Source organism: Taeniopygia guttata, chromosome 3, assembly GCF_048771995.1.
Source record: "Taeniopygia guttata chromosome 3, bTaeGut7.mat, whole genome shotgun sequence".
Lineage (NCBI taxonomy): Eukaryota > Metazoa > Chordata > Aves > Passeriformes > Estrildidae > Taeniopygia > Taeniopygia guttata.
The window spans coordinates 71,788,537-71,812,044 of record NC_133027.1 but is presented as its reverse complement, the minus strand read 5'-3'; the positions used below and the strand labels follow the sequence as shown (position 1 = coordinate 71,812,044).

Below are 23,508 nucleotides of genomic sequence, written 5' to 3'. Positions count from 1 at the left end.
ACACTCACATCTGGTCAAGACAGGCAAAGACATACTTAAATTAATACTGGATTTTATAGATAATTATCTAACTAACATTTCCCATCCTTGCAGGAAATGATATTTTGGGACTTATTGTCATTCCCATAGAATAAACTTAGCTTGCACAAAACAATATTGCACTCTGTATAGCAATTTTGGGCATACCAGAAACCCATTTCTAAGGTTACTGAAAGACTGAAACACATAGAGCCAAAGAAAGCAGTCAACCTTTCTTCTCCCTTCCTCCATAGAGAGGCTGTCTGGCAGCATCAACTTCAGAAAATCTTCTTTGGACAAGACTTGCTGGCTTTCAACAATAGCATTCCTGACAGAAGTTTGGAGTGGACTCGATGCAGACACAGCGTCAATATCATCATATACTCTGTTGAGAAAATGGATGTTTTTAGCAAGAAATTGGATTTGAAGACTGCAATCATTTTCTGTCAAAGTGAAAATTGTTAGAATTATCTCCTGACACAGCACACTGTTTAGAAATTTTTTTTGATCACTTTACCTTTATGAAACTGTGGGTATAAAACGAAATTCTTAAACCACTGAGAAATGGAGTTTAGGAATACTAAAGAACAAATTTAAAAAGGCCCATTATTAAATACTTTAACTTTTACTTGATAGCAAATTTAAAAAATCAATATTTTATAGTACAATATTGCATCCAGCTTCACAATCTGGTAAAATTACTATGGTCATCACAGCAATGTTTGAAGTGCATTGGCAATCAATTGCCCAGTTTAAGTATATTTTATTATCAGCAGTTTCATAAAGCTATTTAGATAAATTAAACAGGTGTCTTCTTTAATTATCAGCACATAAGAATCTAGTTACAGTCAACAAAAGACTGTCAAACTGAATTATTAACTTTCAGCTCCTTCCAGTGAGAAAAGAGAGACAGGACTTTAACAGGTTTGCTCTGAGAATGGAATGGAAGGAACTGGAGACTCTGACTCACAGAGAACACACACTGGAAGCCATTGCTCTCTGCCAAGTGCAGCCTCATCAGTGACTGTCTTCAGCACAGAGAAAATAAGCTTTGCTACGGTAAAGTGCAATTCTCAGTGAATTATAAGCTACAGTGGCACAATATTCAGCAATTGACCTGATATTCATCATCACTGCTAATTAGAGATGCTATTTTATTTCAACATAATTATCCTCAGAGAGATATTTCCTCTCTGTGATATAGAGAGTTTTCCTAGAAAGAAAGAGGTGAGGCAATACTGTATGCCATGGGAAAATCTGAAAATATTTTTTTATATAGGAAGTGTTGTCTATTCAATTAATAGTTCATTAACAGAACTATATTTCAAAGATAATTTTCTAAATTGCCATTGTTTCAGTCTAAATGCCCAGATTCATTATGCAATTTTATTTTAAGGCTGCCATTCAAAATAAGTAGACATTATTTCAGTAGTTCATTGATTTCAAAATAAAAAAAAACTGTGGGAAACACGGAGGATAGTCCACTGTAATTTAAATACTACTATGACCAAACAATTTATGTAATTAAAACATTGTGGGGGAGAAACAAAATCACCTCTATGTTAACACTAAGGAACACATATAACCAGGACAGGAGGGTAGTAACCCCTTTTACATTTGAAAATTAGGAACTTAAGAGCTTTACTTCAGATTCATATTTCATAGCATATATATTCTAGCATATATTTTTAAATAATACTCTTGCCATAAATACGCACACATATCCAAAATTTGGTATTAGATAGAAATAACCCATTCCCATTAAACAAAGAATAATCCAAATTAAACATTTGAAAATGTTACATCTGGTACTGCATGCCATTTTGTCAATTTATTGAGATAGACAGTGGCTGGCTGTAGTTTATTGAGACACAGCACCAAAAAAAGAAAGCAAGGACATTATCCTCTACAATGATTTCGAAGCCAGCAGGAATTTCAAGGTAAGCTTCAAACACCAGATCCAAACATTACTTTTTATGGATGCACCACTGTGAAAGTATTATCTCTCTACATTTGAGATACTGCATGTTTTCCTTTGAGTTCAAGCCTTTTTCTTCCACCTAAGAACAAGACATTTGTCATGGACTAGTCCAGTGTTAAGCTTCATTAGACACATAAAATTACAGAAAAAAAACCCCTGAACATTTAAAGGCAAAACAGAATCTGTAATTTTTTTCTATCCTGTTTTAATATTGATTTTCACTACCCTTCTTCCCCCAACAAGGTAAAATAGAGTGCTTACTCATGACATTCTGAAACTTCAGATTCTTCAGGTGTAGGACTTCCTTCCGATTTTTTCCATCCAATGACATATTTACTCACTGCTCCTTGCCTGTGGTAGGGTTTTGAAATCGACCCGGACATCTGTTGACTACTATTCTGTGACACTATATAAACTTTGGAGGTATCTAGGGAACCAGTCTTTTTAGAGCAGTGTGTTGATGGGCTTCCTGAATGATGTGACCCACTGGAAAAGTGAACAAAACACACAAAAGGAAAAATTAAATATGCTATGCAAAAACAAATCAGAAACGCTTCGCCTGGTATGTGGCAATAATTACCAAAGTTAAGTTTTCTTGAAGGTTAAAATCAATGAAGCAAAATTGGCACAATAATTTTCTCCACACCAACTGTGTACATGTTAAAGCTCTTTGAGAACAGAATTGTGATGAGTTTCTAGAGCAAACAATACATGGAATTCAGCTTGCTGAAATGCCAATGCAAACTGATGCAAATCAAATTGAAAAGCCTAAATTACATATAAATAAAAATAAATAAATAAATAAATAAATAAATAAATAAATAAATAAATAAATAAATATATATATATATATTCAATTTGTCTGTGCAACTTAAAGTAAATACGTACACACACATTTACATAAAGAACTACATAGGGAATTACTCAAATATCTCCCTAATCATAAAACCTATGCGCTTTTCCATTTCACAATATTTTTTCCAATTGATGCAACATAAGCCTCTGCCTTTCAATCAGACATACTAATATTAAATTACCAGCAAATTTAACAGAAGTAAATTTCAGTTCAACAAGACTGTCTTCTGTATATTTTTAACAGCCTCTTTTATTATGAATAATAGCAGTCCTAGGCACAAAGACATACTTTAAATGAAGACTCTAAAGCTTATTTCAAATAAATTAAAGCAAACACTTCCTTGAAGAATAAATTTCTTCAAAATAACCATACAATACAAATTCACTCATGTCAAGCATATAAGGAAACCAGTATACAAGGCACTATTTGGTTATTTTCTTGTACTGATTGACACTGAAAAAAGGAAAATCAGAGGGAAAGAAGAACAAACAATTTCTTCTATCCTTTACAGAGTAAAAACTTTAACACATAGACCAAAGCTTCAATTTCAAAGTCATCATAAAATGGGAACTGAAAGATAAAGGCAACCAGCTATAAAAGTGTACTTTCGACAAGATATACAACAGATGTACCATGTACATGTTTCACTGGTAACAAAAAAAAAAAGCTGAAAATCAATCAGAAATGCCGTTCAACAAGCAAAACTGCAATCAGAATAATGTAAATTAGGGGGGATGGTATGCAATGAAATTTCTCTATATGCGAAAATTGTCCATCATAATTTTTTCTGATCTCCCTCAGCAAACCAAAAGTATATGAAATAAGTTCTAGGTGCAAATGTCTCTTTTACTTAGGTATGTTTCCCAGTTTAAAAAACCTAAGCAATTTGCACAGGTCATGTATAAGGCCTCCATAAGATCTCGGAGGAGGTCTGGCTATGCTTTCCAGGCAGACTCATCAAAAATTACTTGAAAACTGCTCATACAGGCATTTAAATACAACAAAAACATCAAAATCTTTTAAGTTTGGTTTCAAAGAAGGGTAAACAAAATAAAACCAACATATAAGCTATCTGTATGTTAACCTATAAGCCCCTAGTTTGTAAGAAACACATACCTGGAATGAGAGGAGATTTCACTCAGGTCTCCCATGCTGCCCTCGGCCGTGTGACTGGTGGAGATAGCAGAGGCATAGCTATGGACAGCGTAGATCTTTGCTGGGTCATCGTCCGCCCCTGGAGCCTCCGAAGCCTCCGTCCACTGCTCCGTGTGGCAGTGCACCCCGGCCCTGCTGCCAGCCAGGTGCAGAGGGGCCAGCAGCGGAGCCGGCATGCAGGGAGCCGTATCGATCCCGCTGTCCGTAGAAGCCCCCTTTATATACGTTAATCCGAGCAGCTCGGGGTCCATCAGGTCTCCAGAACCAAAGTGCTTCTCATCACTGTTGCTGGATGTATTGCTGGATAAGGTGTTGCTGCTGGAGTGGCTTGAACAGCTTTTGTCCCCAATCTTAACAACAAGAAAACAAACCAAAAGACATCCCCCTCAAATTAAATAGTAAGAGATCTATTTTCATATAAATTACTGCATTTGTGCCATTCAAAGACCATTTCATTATTTTTTTTACAGTATGCTATCATATAACTGCAAAGTATGAAAAGAGCCAATTATACCACCAGTTTCTGTGAAATGAATTGCACAGCTGGCTAGACACATTAAAGGTTGATGTCACTGCAAATAAAAAGGCTCTAGCTCCATCTTCTATCTCAAATCTTAAAATCAGAATTGAATTTTCTGATTATAGGACCTGCTTAGCAGCCATAAAATTGCATTTCTGAACAGTTAAAATAAGCATTTGTTAAAGCTAGAAGCCTTGGTAATCATTTGTTTAAGCAAGCTCTACTGCAAATCTGAAAAATACCAAGGACTGAATTATTGTTGGCTTTTTCTCAGTGTGGCTGAAATATGCAGCTCATTGGATCAAATCCAATTGGATGTGTGGCTAGTTAAATTGAAGCCAATTGTGATGTGTGTGTACCAGATGAAAGTAACTTAAGTCATAAGGCTTTAAACTAAGCATGGCTATTGAAGTGGAATAATTACATCAGACTTTTGTGCCAATAAAGTCCACGGGTTTTGTTTACCTTTTAAAATAAATTTTATAGAGAGTTGGAGTAACTTGTTTCTGTGACAGTAGCCAGAATAAAGGCAGATGAACTTCTACTAGGGCAAATGGACTTCCATTAGGTAGGATATAAATGGGAAGGGTGACTAACTTTTTCATGAGACCCCTCTCCTATCAGATGCTAGGAGATGCTGTTGCTCACACATAAAATGTTAAGTTTACAAACAGCATAAAGACTCCTATCCATATAGCAGATTTTCCAGGTAACAAACATTATGTACTTTCCATCACTAGGCTGTTGAGGATTTTGCCATTACTGAAGACAAGCTACTAAACAAGGTAGACTAGAAAATCTGTTCAGCATTCCCAACACACAAGTTACATTTTTATAGTGCTTATTGATAATTACACTCCATGGGTATTTCACATAAGATGAAAAGCAGTATGCTAAATATAATTTTATTTTCTTTTAAAGGGTAATTAAATACTGCACAGATTAAACAAGCCAATATAAATGAAGATGTAAACTCACAGCTGAGTGGAGACTATAGTTTTATCTCCTCAATGCCCCAGCCCCAAGCCCTCTTAGAATTCTGAGTTTATAAACACAGATTAAGTATACTTGATTCAACCCACATCTGGGTGAGCATAATATTTGCCTTCCAAAATACACAGCGGTCTTCATAAATTACTAAAATGTACTTTTAAGATTTATTTCTGTAAGTCCAGAGTAGTTTTTTGTTGTTACTGCTTTGGGGTTTGTTTGTTTTTAGAGTTCTGAATTACATCCAGGGAAAAGACTTACATGTGAAAGTTTGTTTGGCGACTCCTTGCCACTGCCTTCTTTCTGTAAAGCTCGGTCTTTGTAGGAGCTCAGGACTTTGGTTGATGGTGCATGCCACTTGGCTTCTGCCAAAAACAATGGAGAAAGGCACACGACTCAGCACCAGGTTTCAAACCTGCACACTCTGCAATCAGACACAGGTATCTGCACAGATGTCATAGCAGTCCCCACTTTCACTGTCACATCACGTGCTCTCAGTGAGTCCAGCCTCCTCATGGGGAGGTGGCTGCATTTCAACAGGCACTGCATTGCAAAGAACATGCACTTGAAAGATACAGTGGGTTTTATTACCAGAATGTCTAGTTCCTTCCAAAGTTTCCTCTCGTTCTCTGCCTCCTTCACACTCCAGTGAGCCTGAACCTTGGTGATGTTCATGGAGTAAAGGGGACTGGCATCTTTTAATGTAAGCAGAAATTTAAGCTGTTAAGGCTTTTATCCTGTAAGATTAATTACATTATGAACTACACCAATTTTTACTTTTAAAATCAAGTATTTTGTGACTTTTAAAAATAATCATAATTCCAAAACATTTCCAAAGTCTGCACAGAAATATTTACATGCAATTTTTTAAACAACACACTGTTATATCTGAAGTGTGAGCATGCCAAGAAGACACTTAACTTTAAGAAGAAATGTATTCTTGGAGCTATATACTCAAAGGCTTTTGCAATGAAGAACCATGGTAATATATGTTTAACCTCTTTGTGATCTAAGCCCCACAGAAAGAAATCATAGCTTTGCAGGGTTTCATACTGAGAATGTGTAAGTTTGTACCAGATCCACTGCTTTGTATTATACTGCAAAAGTTTAAACATTTCACAAAGCAACAAACTAAAACCTAAATTGTTAATAGAAATAACTGCTCTGGAAAAAAATGACACAAGATGCATTTTGATGAGTTGACTGTCAAAAAAAAAAAAAAAAAAAAAGAGCTACAGTTCTATTTAGCTGCCAGAGCTTTCACTGAGTTATGTGCAATTCCTTGAAGAGTCTACAAGATACTGCATATATATCTGTTACATGGAATATCTTATCCACAATCAATCATGCCAAAGCATTAATAAGCTTCAAGTAGTCAAGATGATGCTTTCAATATTCACTTTTTTTTTTTTTTTTTCCTGAAAAGTAGCTTCTGAAAGCCACTTGGCAAGTCTGGAATGCTTTTATATTACTCTGTTACAGATACTGCCAGAGCTCAACATTTTGTAACAGGAGTGTTTTCAGTAACTGTACATACACAACAAAGTCATAAATTTAAAGTAGTTTAGAACAGATCTCTCACATAATATTCTTATAACATGAGTTTTATTGGGGTGGTCTTTTATATACAGATATACTGAAATTTCAGTACCAAGGGATTAACAGGGATGCAAAAGGACCACCTATGCACAGCCTTCTAGGAAGAAGAGACCTCTGAAATTCCTACTATTTGAGGACATATGCTAGGGAATGGGTGTTACTGAAACAAATATAGCAGGAAACAAATCCTTTGAAGACAATAAAGATTTTTTTTTTTTCAGTCAAACACCTACTTTCTGAAGCAGGAGAGGGAAGTATTATTATTTTATTCCAGTTCTGAGCTACTAGCTGATTTCTGGCCTTTTATTGGGAAAATAAACCTAAGAACCATTTCACATTTACCTGAATATAAAAATATGATCCTAAAGAGTTAAATTAGGATGACTTTAAAATTAAAGTTGCATGCATGTTACATCAAAGATCAGTAAACCTGTACATCTTAAAAGATACTAACAGTGTTTGAAAAAAAAAAAAAACTCTAGAAGACCCATACAAATTTTGCTTAAGAAATAAGATGCATGGGAGCGCTTTCAAGATTTAAATTAAAAAAATTTAAAATCACCAATACCCGTCATATCCCACTTGCTGTCTCCAGTGGCTGCTCCCGCTAGGTCCTGGGTCACTGGATGAGGACTGGTTGCTTGGAGAACTTCTGTAATGTTGATTTTAGAGTCATTAACAGTGCACTGAGGTATTTGTGGGGTTTCAGATTTGAACTGGGCTGTGCTTCTTTTATCAAACACATTCATTTTCATAAATAATACAGTTGAAGTATGAACAATTAGTTACATCCATCTGGGAAACAAAAGGTTAATCTCAGTTTCATAAAACTTTAACAAGAAGTTTAAAAGTATAGTATTTATTCACGAATAAAATATTTCCAACTGAATATATAAAAAGGCACAATAAGAGAAAGACTAAGTGCCAAATCCTATTTTCACTAGATCTGGCTTTAGTTCTGAATAAGTGGGATTACTCAGGAGTCAGAGCAGCTGGATTAGGTCTCTAAATTCATGTGTGGGAAGCTCTCATAGTGGATCAGAAATGATTGTTAGTTCCTTGATACTTATTCCAATTTTAAAGCTAGTAAAATTGGAAGAGGCAATTCTAATACTTTTAAAATTTTTATTTTATTAATCCTTTGACATAGAAAAGCAACAAGAAAAAGTTTTCATGAAGGGTATTATTTTGTACTTAATTATTTACACTTTTAAGCCTCATGTCTTAACAACGTCTCTAAGCAGTTTTGTTAGATTTCCAAACAGCTGAAATTTAATGCTTAAATTTGGATTTGATCACATCCTTTCCTTCACTTCTGTGCACTTCATTCCATAACTGCAACACAATTTCCTTCAATTATCTTGACATTATCTTGAATTCAATTCCCTGTGTTTATCTTTTCTTCTTTTCTCTCCCCCTTTTCTTTTTCATGTAGGAATGGATGTATGTACTCAGGGAGGAAATGAAGAGGTGTGTTTTTCTTTATGCAAAACACTTTCCCAAGAACATGACCTTTTAATAAGCAACATTACCGTTCAGCTTGAACATTTTAAAGATAGTAGCTATTATATTTTGTTTTTTAAAGATATTAGGTGTTACATTTTGTCTAATAGCCAATGCACAATAAATAATGTAGTATCTTTTTTTTCAGCATGTCTTTCTCTGAGAAGTACTGGCAGGACTGAACCTCCCTCAATTAAGTAAAGTAGTCAATAGGCTACAGCTTAATTCAGTTCCATGAATTTGTAATTACTGCCAAGAATTATGCATTTTGTGCACAGATTAAGTGACCCAGCATTAAGGAATGGATAAATTATGATCCCACGTGCTTCCACCCTCCAGGCTGATGTTTAGGACATGGTCCTCAAAAACAGGACATCGCTTTGAGCTGTTCCAAGGCTGAACAAAATATGTCTACCTGCCATTTGCTGGACAAGTGGGAAGGCCTTAGCCTTGTAAACAATGAGTGGCCACTAAAGGAGAACCACAGAAATCCCATCAATGACTGCCTCACACAATGCCTTCCCACAAAAATTCCAATCATCTGCTCTCAGGAATTGATTCCAGATTCCAGGTGATAGGATGCACTGCCTGCAAATGTGACTCAGGGACAAAAGCACACGGAGACTTGGTGCAAAAATCAGAAGAGTGAGTCTGCCTAAAGATTCACTTAGGCACATGCTTTGAGTAGCTGTCAAAGAATTAGCCACTTTGTGAAAACAGGAGTAGAACTTAAGGATAACCTTGTATTTCTAAGTGACCAAGTAGAGGAAATTCCTTGATCAACACCGAAATAGTTGGATTGCCTTTTCAAACACTTAATTCTCAGGAATTGTATTAGGAGCATAAGCATTCAGCTCTCAGTCTCTAATTTCCCTCCAGAGACTAGGCACCTAAGTATTATATGTCATTATAGTAGTTAAATTTTTGCTGCTTAAGTCTCTTACTATATCTAGTCCACATTTCTTCTGCTTCTTCCTCTTTTTATTTCTAACTTTTATTGCTGACTTCACCCTTAGCTCATTTTCAGATCAGCAGTTAAATCTTCCCTGTTTTATCAAACTGCTTCTCCCTGCTATATAGGTATTTGACCCTCTAAAATCTCTGCATCATTTTCCTAGCCTGAGTCTAGAGTTTCACCCTTGCAAGACTACTTGTAAGTACTAATCCACCTTAATTCAAAGTCTTCTGCTTTAAGCTCATCTCTCTGCCAAATCATCAACGATGCCTCTTCCCATGTGGAAAGACCTTGCCAATTAGGTACCTTTCTGTTTCAAGACCTACATGCCAGAATCCACAATTTTCCTGTTTTTTCATTATTTATATTCTGTATCATGTCTTTCCCAGAATAGCACTTCTGCACTGCACATGTTGTGTTTAACTGACACAGAAATTTCTTCATGATAAGAGTAGACTCAGTCTAAGCATTTTTTCACATGCTTTGCTGAGTGTTATGAGAAGTGCAGCTTATGTTTGTGAAGTCTTTTTGGAATTGAGCAGCATGTCAGAAAGCTTTCATTTTTTTTCTGTATCAGCATACAGGATGCTTAATAAAGCTTCATAAATGCTGAAGTATTTCTAGACATTTGATATAGCGTCTCCTTATGTTAGATGTTATCAAGAATTTAATTAACAAGGTATTAGGTAAAGATTAAATTCTATGATGGTATTTAAATGCTTACAGAAATGAACCTCTCAGTTTTTCAGGGGGTAGAGATGGGGGTAGGGGAGAAGGAGAATACAAATTATCAAACAGTCATAACTGGGAGTCTTCCTTCCCCAGGGAATGAATGAGACGTATTTTCAAATACATGCTACTATTACTTGTGTACATTTCCATGTAAAAAGTCATTAATTCTTTTCTACTAAATAAGATAGTCAATATAGTGGTAGTGGCATTTAATGATTTCATCTAGGATTATTTTAAACCCATTTAAGACCAGTATTTCAGATTTTTGTATCACTCAGATATTCGCAAAATGCAGTAATTATTTCCTTGGAAATTAGAACTACATCATCCAATACAGGCATAAGCTGAAATAATTATAAACAATAAAGGACAGAGTTCTGCTCAAGACATATGTTTTTTCTAAATATTTCAAAGGTCAAATGTATTTGCAAATTTTTATCTTTAAAAACAAAGTTCCATCTTATGAAGAATTATGATTAAATTAGAACAGAGCTAACATTTAAGAACACCATCCCATCATCTAAGAGGTGTTACATATTCAAATCACAAGCTCTGCTTTGTTTAATTAAAAGCAAAGCAAAGCATAAGGGCTGGTAATGAGTTACAGAACCCTTTGAAACTATGCCAATACCTTGGTAACGAGATTAAATAATTACTTTTTAAAGGAATGAGTTAATTTTATTTACACTCATTATTTGTTTAAATAGTCTTCCAAAAGGTGGGGAACGGGACATTATTAAGATCCAAAACTTATAAGGCAGTTTCCCACTTCATTGATTTGAGACTAAGGGGAAAGGTCAGCTGTCCTCAGCAGTAGGATCCTCAGCCCACTTCCAGCACAAATACCCAAAGTCACTTGTTTCAAGCAGACTGGTCCAGTGAATGCTACTTAATACAACCTCAGAATTAAAAAGACTGTCAAAACTCAATGAAATAAGGTTTAAAAAACAAGACACCAAAGTTCTAGAAAGCAGAGATTTCGGCAGTAATACACATTGGGAAGGTGACAGGCATTAACCAGAGAGTGTATTACCTTGCACCATCTGGCAGTTTCCTATCAAAGGAAGTGCTACGAGGAATGGCTGTCTGAGCCTGCTGGAGAAGCTGCTGGCACTGCAGTCTGTCAGATGTTCCTAGGATTGGAGAGGCACGAGAGAGAGGCTGCCCAGCGGGAGTCGGCACCCGATGCCAAGTGGTATTCCTTCTGAAAGGGGTTTTATACTCACATGGGGTGCCTTCACTGTCAAGTTTGTATTCCACCATGGGTATACGACAAAGTTCTGAACAACCCCTGTGGGACAAATAAAAATGCTCATCAGTCTCACAGGAAGGAACACAGAGAGAAATCTTGCATTCGTAGTCAGAAATATATACATTTTTTGATTTCAGGTGCCCAAAGGTGCTCATACAGCATTGTACTTTGAACACTTCAAAACTGTCACACCTAGCAGGTAGAAAACATTTCAAAAGATTTGCTGTCATGTGCTTAAAGATCTTTGAACTATCTTCTCGCCCTTCAAAATGGGGAACATATCAAACTTTTACAAACTAATCGCAGCTTGAATTTTACATAATAAAAACTTCTAGAGACAAGGCGCTTAGAAGTCATAAAGCATAAAGTTTTTGTAAAACAGCATTGATTTGTTTAAATTTCAGAAATAGGTTTGTTGCTTTGCAGCAAACGAAACATTTCCTGGGGGGGGTTGAGAACTCTTCTTTAGGATCCCATCTTGTCCCCACCAAATGACAGAGTGCATAGACTACAATGCAAGTGATTAATTGGCACCCAAATATTTTTCAGTGTATTTTCAAAGTGTACTTTCTAATGTCTCTTTTCCCAGGGATTTGTAAGCCTGAATGATAAATGGGGAAGTGGAAGGAAGAGACAGATCAGAGACAGTCTGGATTACCACCTCTGCCTGAAGTTTACAGTGTGGTTAAATACTAACAGTATTCACAGACAGTGTAAACCCAGGTAAAAGTACTGGTAGTGCTCCATAAAAGATCAGTGTGCCTAGGGGATATTTGTTGAAGACTCAGAATGCATTCAATAATTAAGTGTTACTGTTTCAGAAATTGGTTAATAGAAGCTTCACACACCCATTAAGTCAACCCTGATTATCACTGGAGATGTTTTATATTCTCAACATTCCATCTCCATTATTTTTCTGATAGGCAGTGCATAGTAAATCAATATCTATGAAGAGAACTCCCTAAATACTTCCAAAGCAATACATTAAGTATGAAATACTGAAAATTTGCTCCTCTGTCTCAACTACAATTCTGCTCCATTCCTTAGCTGAGTCTTGATCAAGCTTTGCTTTTGCTGAAAAAATAGTGCTTACCATTTGCAAAAAAAATTTAAAATCACCTAGAGAAAGTGCAATAGAGTGTAAAGAGTTTACAGTCTTAATCCTGAAAATATCTTGGCTTAAATGACTTAACAAAAATATGCAGTGCAAGTAAATTGCATAAATTCTCACACATTAAATCACTGTGTATTAAAGCTTCTGAATCAACCCTCTAAATAATATTTTCATTATATGTGTTTTGGTAAACAAATTAGAAGAAAAAATATTAGACAAAAAGCAAACTACCTTATTCAAGGTTGTTGAAGGGAAGACCATGCAACTGTAGGAATTATATTCTACATACTCTGTATATGCATAGTCTGATCCAGCAAAATGTTTCACTCTGCTGAATTTTTTAGCAGCAAACAGGCAAGTTTATCCTGTAGGACTAAATCTCTGTTGCTGGTGGCACTCAAACCCACAAAAGTTAAAGAACTTAAAAATATAGACAACAAAAATATTGAGACTGGAGATCAATAGCTAATATAGGGTGGAAGACACCTTGATGAAGATGAGCTGAAGAGCTAGAACATTCCAAAGTAGACCGCAGAATTCCTGTTTTTTCAGTGTTACTCTTTTATCAGAAATATCATTGTAAGATGTACCAATAAAATCTGGCATGTCCAACCTCTGCTGACAAACCAGAGTTGGACATGGTGGAGGCATCACAGAACTTTGCAATCATGATTTTCTGGTTTGAGCTTCCCTAAGGAGGTAAAACCACCCTAACAATCTCTTCTCACAGATATGGAATGTTGCTACAGAGAAATCACTGTTATAAAATTATCACATCATTTCAGAGAGTCAATGTGGTTTATCTCTAGCCTTCTCCCACCCTGAAATGCCATAGTTATTCAGAACACCACTTCAAACTGCCTCAGTCCATGTATCAATTTTTAAAACTTTTTTCACACTTCTGAGAATCACATGTTGGGCTCTTCGAATAAGGATCACCATGAAAAAGGTCAAGTTAAGTGAATTGCACAGAATTGTGCAAACTCTTCTACTACTGAAGCATATACAGAATATATTTCTCCAGTGTAATTTTCAACTGTTTATATTCCAAGATCATTCTTCCCTCCCTCCATCCTCATTCACTACATGCAAAAAAGAAGGTGTAGGAGACAACAGCCTCCAGTAATGCAACCATGATTCTTTTTTTTTTTTTTTGGTTTTTAAGTGAAATGTTTTACATACAAAAAAAACAGATCAAAGAATACAGAAATACAGAAATGACACAGCAAGGTTAATATAAGTTTGGTGCACTGCACAACTTTTAAAGTGACCAAATATACACAGTTGTCCATTATTTGATGAAGAAGTCCAACAATTATGTAGCCTAAAATTTTGATCTCCCTTCTGCTAATTTCTTAGTATTGTTTCACTCCCTTCTTCATTCCTATAGACTTTAGGCATTAGAAACAAACCACCCCCTCCCCAGCTTTTGTTAATAAGATACCAATTTTACAGTTCATCTTGGTAATTGAGGAAATTATAACATGCAATTGTGATTGTATCCTTCCTTAGATACTCCCCATAAAGTACTCTAAATGCTGTAAAAACAAGCATGGGTTTTAAAAGCAAAAGGGACTGTTAAACTATTTAGTTTGATTTAGCTTGCTGACTAATTAACAAAAGCATGTTATAATAATAGTAAACAACAAGCTTTCCCACGATGAGTAAGGGCCGAAAATTTTGTAAAATGTTGTGTTTGTTTGCATCAGGAAAACATATTCTTCCTACAAATTAAAGAAAAAAACCTGAGGACACAGTTCTTGCAGAAAAAGGCCTATAAAACAATCTTGTTTCAAATCACTATAAAAATTCAACAGTGCTGCTTATGAATTCAAAACAGAATGTTTGTTTTAACTGGCTTAAAAAAGAATTTATATGGTTTCAGATAGTTCTTTTGTCACATAGGGCTTTTAAACCTTAATTTAAAAGTATCAAACCAATCACTCCAACATTTATATGAAAAAATATGCTTCACTGCTTCACAAGCACTGCCCAAAGAACAGATACTGCAGTATACTGAGATAGGTAAAATTATAATTGTAGCTGCCTTCTATATCAGGAAGACAGAGAAGGAATTATTTCATGCCTGCAATCCCCACCTCCACTCCCCGCCATGGATCAAAATGTAAGTTACCTTGCATGAAAAAACCTACAAAAATAAATGCAATTCCCTCATAATATGTTATGTGACCTTTATCTAACTTTTACTCATGATTTTGTTACTTATTCCACCAGTGCAAGAGTATACATTGACACTTGGTATTGAATGATAGCTTTTAAATTTAAATTTAATATATTTATTTTAAATTCACTTTAAAGGATACATAAAGACATATTTCCATTTTATGGTTTTAAAAAGATACTTATGTTAAACAACTACAAGATATCAAATGTCTTTCACAATTATATCCAATATTTGAAAAACAGACTTATGACATTTAACAAGCAAATATGACCATATCTTAACAACACACCAGAAATTATAGCACTTCCTGCCCTTCACCATAGTTTGGTATTAATTAAATCAATGCTTCAACATAAAGCACAGACTCCTACTAATACCTTTGGTTCAAAAGCCATATTATCCTATTAAAAATTTGGTTAATAAAACCTACTCTGCAATTAAAGAGAACATGACTCTATACAGCTAGCAGGTCATGACAACATAATAAAGTTTAAGAGTCCACTATAAAAATCTGCAATATTCAAGTGTTCCTGCAAGGAGCATTATGTTCTGAAAGAATTATCAAGCAGTCCATTAAATTTTTAAAACTACATCAACCAAACCTTTCAATATTAGTTTCAGATTCCATATAAAGGTTCTGTAATAGGCTCTGTGAAGGGCCTACACTAAGCAGGGTGTCTAGTTAAGCAATAAAATAACCATCTCCACAGAAAAGATAGAAGCTTCCATGCACCATGATCAGCACCTTGTCACCTTGACAGCTACGCAAAAGCTTTATTTTCTGCAAAGTCCTAAAACTATCAACTACTGAGTACAACTTCAGTATTTGGACCCCAGGTATCTGCAGATTTCAAGCATGAAGAATTTGTTAGGGTATCAACCTAGCCAGAATACCTGGTTACAATTGAACTTCAGGTTCAGTGTTTTACAAGGAGATGTAGGGATAGAGAAGGAATCACTGGTGTGCATCAGTATATTACACTGATGAGTTATCCCTCACTATCACCATTGCAATTCCAAACATCTAATCCAGCTCTAGAAAGAGTCTATCCAACAGTACAATAACTGCACTCTGCTAAAGCAAACTTCATTTCTGAAAACAATCACTTCTATCAGATTGCATGTTTGTTCTCACACCACAATAGTGCCCAAAGTGACACAATGAGCCTGAGGACTCATTGTGCAATCTATTAAATTCCCATAATAAAACAAAGATTATTTTCATATAATTATAGAGATTTAATTGAAAAGCAGAATTTAGTAGCTTAGTTTTGCTGAGACTCAGAATGTAGTTAGTGAAGACATACATAGATTTTCCCTTCCCTGACACTGTCAAGTACCTCCTGGAGGTAATATCTCAACTCCACCAATCCCCTGTATCAGGCACAGCACAAGTCCAAGACACTGCATAATATTGAAATGGTCTAAGAGAATTTTGCTCAAAGAGTCAAGACAAAAAATTCTAAGTTCTGACATCTCAAAAACCTATTAACAGTAGTCATACATAATTTAAAAAAAAAAAATTAAATCAATTTTATATTTAAATAATTTCATACCACAATAGATGTATGAGACTGCTTACAGCAACCTCAGACAGGGCTGCTACCCAACCTATCCCTTTGGTTTCAGGGAAGTGATAACTCTCTGATAGTCCCTCCGTGGAGCTAAAGAGTTGAAGCTGCCAATCCCTCCTTCTTGAAGATAAACCCTTTGTCCTTCTGATTCTTATTAGTATTCAGTTTTAAAAAGAACCTTTGTATTGGTGAGCTGACAAGCAATTCAGAGGCCTCCTAAAGAGCCTCTACATCTGTACTGTTACATGAAAAAGAGAAATACAGACAGGAACTAGATGATCTTTAAGGTCCTTTCCAACCCACAATATTCTATGATTCTAATATGATTATATGAATAGAGAGAAGAAAGAAGAAAAGAAAAAAGGGTAAAAAAGAGTCTGGAACTCTTCGTTGCATCTCTCAATAGAGACAAACAGCACTTTGCCAGGCATTTAGGGATTTTTTTTTTTTTCTGCTTGACTGTAACAACTGTACAGATAATTAACTTCAGGAATTATAATTAATCCCTACTATAAGTTCATTCATAACTCAGTAAGAAAAAAGTCATTTATTTGTATGAGAAACACTGTTAAGCATTTTCTACCTTTTTTTTTTTTTCTGTTAGGTAGAGAGGATTAACTTTTGTAAGTAGTACGGCTTCCAATTAGTACAATTACATTTTCTTACTGATAGTTCTTTCAGTTACTTCTATAGAACATCAGAACCTAGACATTTCAGATACTTGCAGCCTTCTTAGTTTAGTAGCAGGGGTGGTAATTAAAAGTTTTGGTACATCCAAATTCTACTTTTACAAACAAACATTCAGTTTCAGGTTTTGCTGCTTCAACCTGCCTCAGGTGATGTTAGACTTGGCTTCTTTCTAGCTCAGGTGACTTAATTTATTAAATAAGTAAATAAATATTAAGAATCTGAAGGCCCTATGAACTATCCCACCAGCTCATGGCAAACACCCCTGTAACAATATCTGAATTCCACCACACAGTAGCCTCTTCCCCTTCCTAAAAGCACTTTCCAAGCATTCTATAGTATGCTGGTTATCTGTTCCTTTTAAAAAGCACCAAAAAAACAATTTTTTAAAAGAAATCATAATCATTTAAGGGGAATAAGCATCGGGACTGGAAAAGAGGTCATTACATCTATTTCATTTCTAAGAAGGAGTTTGCAAGGTTCAAAAGAATAAAACAACCTCAGAAGAATTGCACTAGTACTTAAAAATGGCTCACAGGCATTTTCACAGTCATAGTTACTAAAGTATTTCCATTTTCACAATGACCTACAACAGCAGAAAAGTGTCTCTCACTTGTTCAAACCAACAGTGGAAACTTCTGCTCCTACAGCTCTCCAGCTTCTGTTTATAGCCAGCCCTGGAAATTTTGCTTCTAAATTTTGCCTTCTAAATTTCCTAGAAATTGTTTCTTAATCAGCTCTGAAGCAGTTTCTTTTTTTGAACTAAGACAAACACATAGGTAAAATGTAGTAAAAAAGAATCTAGCAAATCTATAGTTTAAAATACATGTAGAAGTGCTGGAATTCCTTGATTGGATTTGGCTGATTAAGGATATAGTGTCTTTGAAAATCATTATTATAATGCCACCAGTGAAAGCAAATCAGAATGAACATCATTATTCTCCTGTTCAAATGCACACAATCCCAAATCAACAATTCTGAAGAGACAGACCAAGCACAGAAACAAACATGACACAAGATGTATTGCTCTGAGGAATGTTTTTTCCCTCCCTAGAGACCCCTGTAGCTGTGACCATGTTAGTTTGACACTTCCTTCCTTTCCTGAATCAATTGGCTGGGAGCCAAGTATCCTTCCTGTCCTGAGCCTAGATAAGGCTCTGTCCCTTCCTTGTTTACTCTTTTCCCTCCTCCTCCCATGGAATAGACATCTTGGACCACATTAAGGGTTGGAGCCTCTTTTGGAATCTTTGCCTTGCTCCTGAAATACTTCCCCCCAAGGCCTCGCAGACCTGGGTTAGCCTGGTAACTTCGGGGCGCTGCAGGGGGTAGGTATTTCAGTAAGAATACTTATTAAGATCTGAAAACAACAACCAATATATTTGTTCTAATACCACCTTGTCATTTAAGGAATTTATGTTTTAAATAGCAATTCCTTCTTTCTATCTAAATATCACCCTGATGCCACACAAATAATTTTGATTTCTGCATCAATTTGTGCATGATTATTTAATTGCTGGAGCAAACTGAAAACAGCAGGAGCTTTGTCTCAAGTTCATTAATTTTACAGGATAGTAAATGAAAAGCCTTATTCCATGATTGCTTTTGCATATACTACTGTCAAGACTTCAGTAGAAAGATGTACATTAAGTAATGGAAGACATTTATCAAGTAGAATTTTTCTCTGTAATTTCCTAATCACCCTGTAACATTCCTTTGTAAGCACCTTCAACATTCAAATAGTTTATTTTCATGCTGAAATAAATGAATACAAGACAGTTTGCAGAAAAAAAATATCCTTGTTAATAGTTTATTGCTAATAGTTTCTTCTCAGTGGATGTACACTTATATTTTGTTGTTTTCTTTTAAAATGATAGATTGAAGATTATTTGTGGGTAAGCTAACAGACAAAAAAAAAATCAAGTCAAGAACTTGATTAAAGATCTCCGTTTTGGCTGGTATTTTTGCAAGGGACTGTTATGGAAACACCCCTGCACACTTGAAACTCATTTTCATTTTAAGGGTACAATACCCGAGACACTCCATGGCACTCATGTCCAATCTGTGTAAACTTACTGCAGAATTTGAACCCAGCAAGGAAAGAGTGATAGTAAGTAACCCAAAGAGAAATCCCTCATTCCTTTGTATTCATAAACCCCAGCAGAAAGAGCTAAGCAGAAACTAGTCTTTCAAGAAGTGGAAATCAGCTGATTGGCTCAGAAAATGAAAGATTAGCATTAATAAAATGATACATTTGGATTTTTTCAGGAACTTCTGGATTTTTTTTTGTAAAATTATAGTCATATTCTTGTAAATGTATGTAAATTTTTAATGCAACCGATCCTTTTCGAAACAGAGATTAATGCATTTTTATATCTATGCACCTTAGGCAAAATCTTAGTGGCTGAACTTGAAACCCTAGATTATGACACTTAAGTAAAAACAAAAACAAAAACAAAAACAAACCCAAAAACCAAAAGACCACCAGTATGTACTCTAAGAAACCAGGCTGAAATGCAGAGAAGAAAAGCCTACCCAACTGCCAGAAGATCATATACTTTGTAGGACAAGTCCAACTTTCAAGGGACTAATTTCAGCCTCCAAATGTACTTTCCTACATATGTCAGATATTCTGGTGCATCATTTCTTAGCAGAAAACCTCTAAAACCAGCTGTGAATAAAAGCAATAAGTACTGGAGCATAAATGTAAAGCCTTCTCCTTCTTTTTAACCATCATTCTCCTAAACATTTGTAATGTGTGGGTCAAGGATGGATGGAACCCCAAATATGGCAAAAAATATCTCTATGTCTGCTTGGAGTGTTATTTGGCAATTATTACAACCACTTGATACAAAAAAAGTTCCCTCCTAACAAGCTGTCACACCTGCCTTAAATGTTTATCAAAGGTATGTGATTGCAATCACTCACAGAGGCTGGATTCTACCCTGTTTAGCCATTCATGGACTCTCCAAGGACAGGGACATTTCTTGTGAAGCCAAGGTGAAATGGATTTTAGTTCTTCAGATATTCCTGTTTTACATCCAAAACTACTACCTGTAAATTTCTGAGTAAACCTGATACCGAGTACAAGAGAGGCATGAACATATGGAGCAGGTCCAGCAAAGGATCAAAGATGATTAAGGGATAAGAGAATCTGAAACACAAGGAGACACTGAGAGTGCTGGTATCATTCAGCCAGGGAAAGAGAAGGCTCAGGAGGGATTTTATCAATGTGTGCAAAATGGGGTAATTAGGGAAAAAAGATGACAAACTAAGAATTGCATCCAGTGAAAACACAGAAGACAGAGTGGAAAATTGAAGTACAGGAAATTCCATTAAAGGACACATAAAAACTTTTCTTACTGAAAGGATGATGCCATACCAAAATTGAAATACTGAATTTTTGAATCTCCATCCTTGGAGGTATATAAAACCCAGTGGACCTCTCCATGAGCAATCTGCTCTGGCTGACCTTGCTTTGCGCAATGGAGTTGGACTCAACACCTGCAGAGGTCCTTTCCAACCTCAGCTATTCTCTGTTGCTGTGACAGAACCTGCAGAAGGCTAAGAGAAGCAATGGAACAGGAGACAGGGAGATGGATTTGCACCAGTTTTAACTAGTAAGTAGCAGTGATAGGCTTTTTTTCCTCAAAATTCTGATAATTTATCCCTTTCTGTCCTCTCTTTTCCCTTGTTCATTAATATATTTTACAAACTAAGTCAAAGATCATATTTGTCAACTGAAATTCTCAGACTTGTAATGCAATATCTATAACTGTTTTCTGTCTGCTCTGATTAGATTATAAACATTGCAAAAAGTCAAGCTCAAAACCCTTCAGAGACTGGAGAGTTGAAATCACTAATCCTATTTTTGGGGATATACAAGTGAAAATGAGCCATTTTCTGTGCGAAATTAATATTTGAGAGAAAGAGACATTTCTTATATATGTATGTGTGTCTATATATATACACTAGAAAGGTGAAGCTAAAAAGAATTTAAATATGCTTTTAAAAACGATTTAGAATAGGCACATAGTTTTTAAAAATTCATTTTTCTGAGTAGTTCATCACAATTTTAAAGATGCAAAAAATTATGAAGAGGAGCAGCTTTTGCATATTTTTCTCACTGTGGTAACACTCAGTTCAAACTCCTCCTACACATTCACTTGGGTGCTATGTAGCACACTGATCTGGGATTTAAACATTTTAACTCTAGAAGAAGATTTATATCAAAGACAATATAAACAGTACATACACTATGTATTTTTCTATCAGGGCCTATAAAATACACGTTTTTACCTTCAATAGAAAAGGATCAGCTCATTAGGCTCATATTCTGTAAACAGCTTGGAAATGTATACCAAACAAGTCAGTGAAAATTCATACCCAGAAACAGATGGTGAGAATAGCAAAGCTAAGCAAAGAGAGGCTTAATTGCAAATTTCTACCCAACTAAGCAAAACGGTGGTATTCTACATTCACAGGCATTTTGTTCAGAAAGGGAGGCATCATGATGCAGGTTGAGGCAGGGGACAGCCCTTGTGTGTCATACATCAGGCCAATGACTACTTGGAGAATTGCCACCAATTAAGCAGCATTCGTATACGGTTGGCATCAACTTCACAGTGCTGCATGCTACGTAAAATTTTATTGCTTGCTCTCTTGCCAAAAGCAACACATCTAATGTTTTTTCTGTTGAATTAAAAATCAACAAGAGATTTAAAGTTGGCCTGCTAAAAGAAGACAAGTAATTAAATTTACTCTGGTACAGTTCTCATTTGGAGTGAGACAAATTAACACTGACTAGACAAGGTGCATGAGAAATAAAGTCACACTGTTACAAAGTTTCAATTTATTCCTACTTCTTTCTCTCATGATATTAAAACAAGGAGAAACATGTCTTTTGTCACCAAAAAAGGAATACTGATGACAGAAAAATGCATTTAATCCCGGAAAACACTGGTACAGCAACTGTAACGATTGTTATTACAGACTTGCCCTGGCCATGAGCATATATTTCATGTTGCAACAAGATTTCTCTGCTTTAAATGACAAACTCATTGATGTAATTCACCATTTAACGTGAATAAATTAGATATCTGTAGAAATTGAGTAGAACTCTAAGACTTGGTACCATGTATATCCAGAATGCAGTAATTCACTATTTTAATTAAATTTCAACATAAGAAAAAAAACCCACCCAAATATTTTCCAATAGTCAAGGGTTGGAGAAATCTCAAACAAGGACAAGGTGAAATTTTGTGAAAATTATTCCACAGTTTTAAATTCAGCATTAAAACATAAAACTCTCCTGTGGAAGGAAAGAAGTTATATCAGCTTCCAGGACAGCTCAGTCAGGATACATTAAAACTTACTTCCTACCCTTTTAAAGTCTTATAAAGTAAATTTCTTGTAGGATCTAATTTTATCTTCCGTAACAAGTCAATATGGGTTTTGGGGAAAAGATTACTTTAAGAGCCTCGACAATATTACCTCGCAACATGATGGACAATATCCATTTACTGAAGGCCTTCAATAGAAGACTCATCATTTAAGCAGGAGCAGAGGGGAAAAAACCCAGACAGATACAAATGTTAGGCTGAGAACTGCTGCTCCTTACCTTCTGGGTGCTCCATCCTCGTGTGGCTGAATAATGACCACTTTTACTGTCACCGATGTGCGCAAGAGGTCGATCATTTGCTCGTGGGTCAGAGTTGCCACAGCCACCTTACAGATCTCGACCAAGCGGCTCCCCTGCCGCAGGCCTGCTTTCCATGCAAATCCAAAGGGCTCCACGTCTGCCACTATCCCTTCAAAGTTCACGTGGAATCCCAGCTGGCCCAGCCCATTTCTCCGCAGGGTCATTTCCGTGGTTTCACACCCTCTGGTCACTATCTGAGGAAGCACCAGATTGTTACGCCATTTTCAGGGCACACAAACATTATAAAGTCATGTATGGCTTGATATTACCTATCTTAAATATACTAATATTAAATTATCTTAACCTTATGTTTGAGTGCATAAAACAAAATGAATGACACGTTTCATGACACTAAAAATTTTCCATCTCCAGGGCAGGCAGCCTGACCCGTGTCAAGCTCTTCACCCTTGCCCAATGTTAACATAATGCCATTTATAACGTACGGAAAACTTTACAGCTGATTTAGTTTCAAAATACAAAGCAAGAAAAATGCCACCCTGTCAATTACTTAATTCCTTTTTGGCTGACTGCAGGTGTGCAGGCGGTTTTTATTCAGCACTAAACAGTATTAAACCCGACATATAACATTAGCCTCAGTTCTAGCAGCTTGTTTTCCTCAAGAAAATAGCAATGAAGAAAATATTAATTTGTTTTGCTTCATAGGCAGATTCCTAACTACCATCATCTCC

General features: G+C 35.8%; 1 protein-coding gene across 11 annotated transcripts in view; it reads right to left on the bottom strand.

Moving 5' to 3' along the window:
• The window catches only part of SIPA1L2 (signal induced proliferation associated 1 like 2), a 122,953-nt gene that overhangs the window by 18,097 nt on the left and 81,348 nt on the right, over positions 1-23,508 (bottom strand). For all 11 annotated transcript variants that reach the window (XM_072927119.1, XM_030268282.4, XM_030268284.4 and 8 more), the window contains 8 exons: positions 22,739-23,013; positions 11,343-11,600; positions 7,688-7,771; positions 6,112-6,215; positions 5,782-5,885; positions 3,972-4,360; positions 2,261-2,485; positions 250-403 (listed from right to left, as the gene is read on the bottom strand). In XM_072927119.1, coding sequence (XP_072783220.1) covers positions 250-403; positions 2,261-2,485; positions 3,972-4,360; positions 5,782-5,885; positions 6,112-6,215; positions 7,688-7,771; positions 11,343-11,600; positions 22,739-23,013 — 1,593 coding nt within the window. The remainder of the gene's footprint in view (positions 1-249; positions 404-2,260; positions 2,486-3,971; positions 4,361-5,781; positions 5,886-6,111; positions 6,216-7,687; positions 7,772-11,342; positions 11,601-22,738; positions 23,014-23,508) is intronic.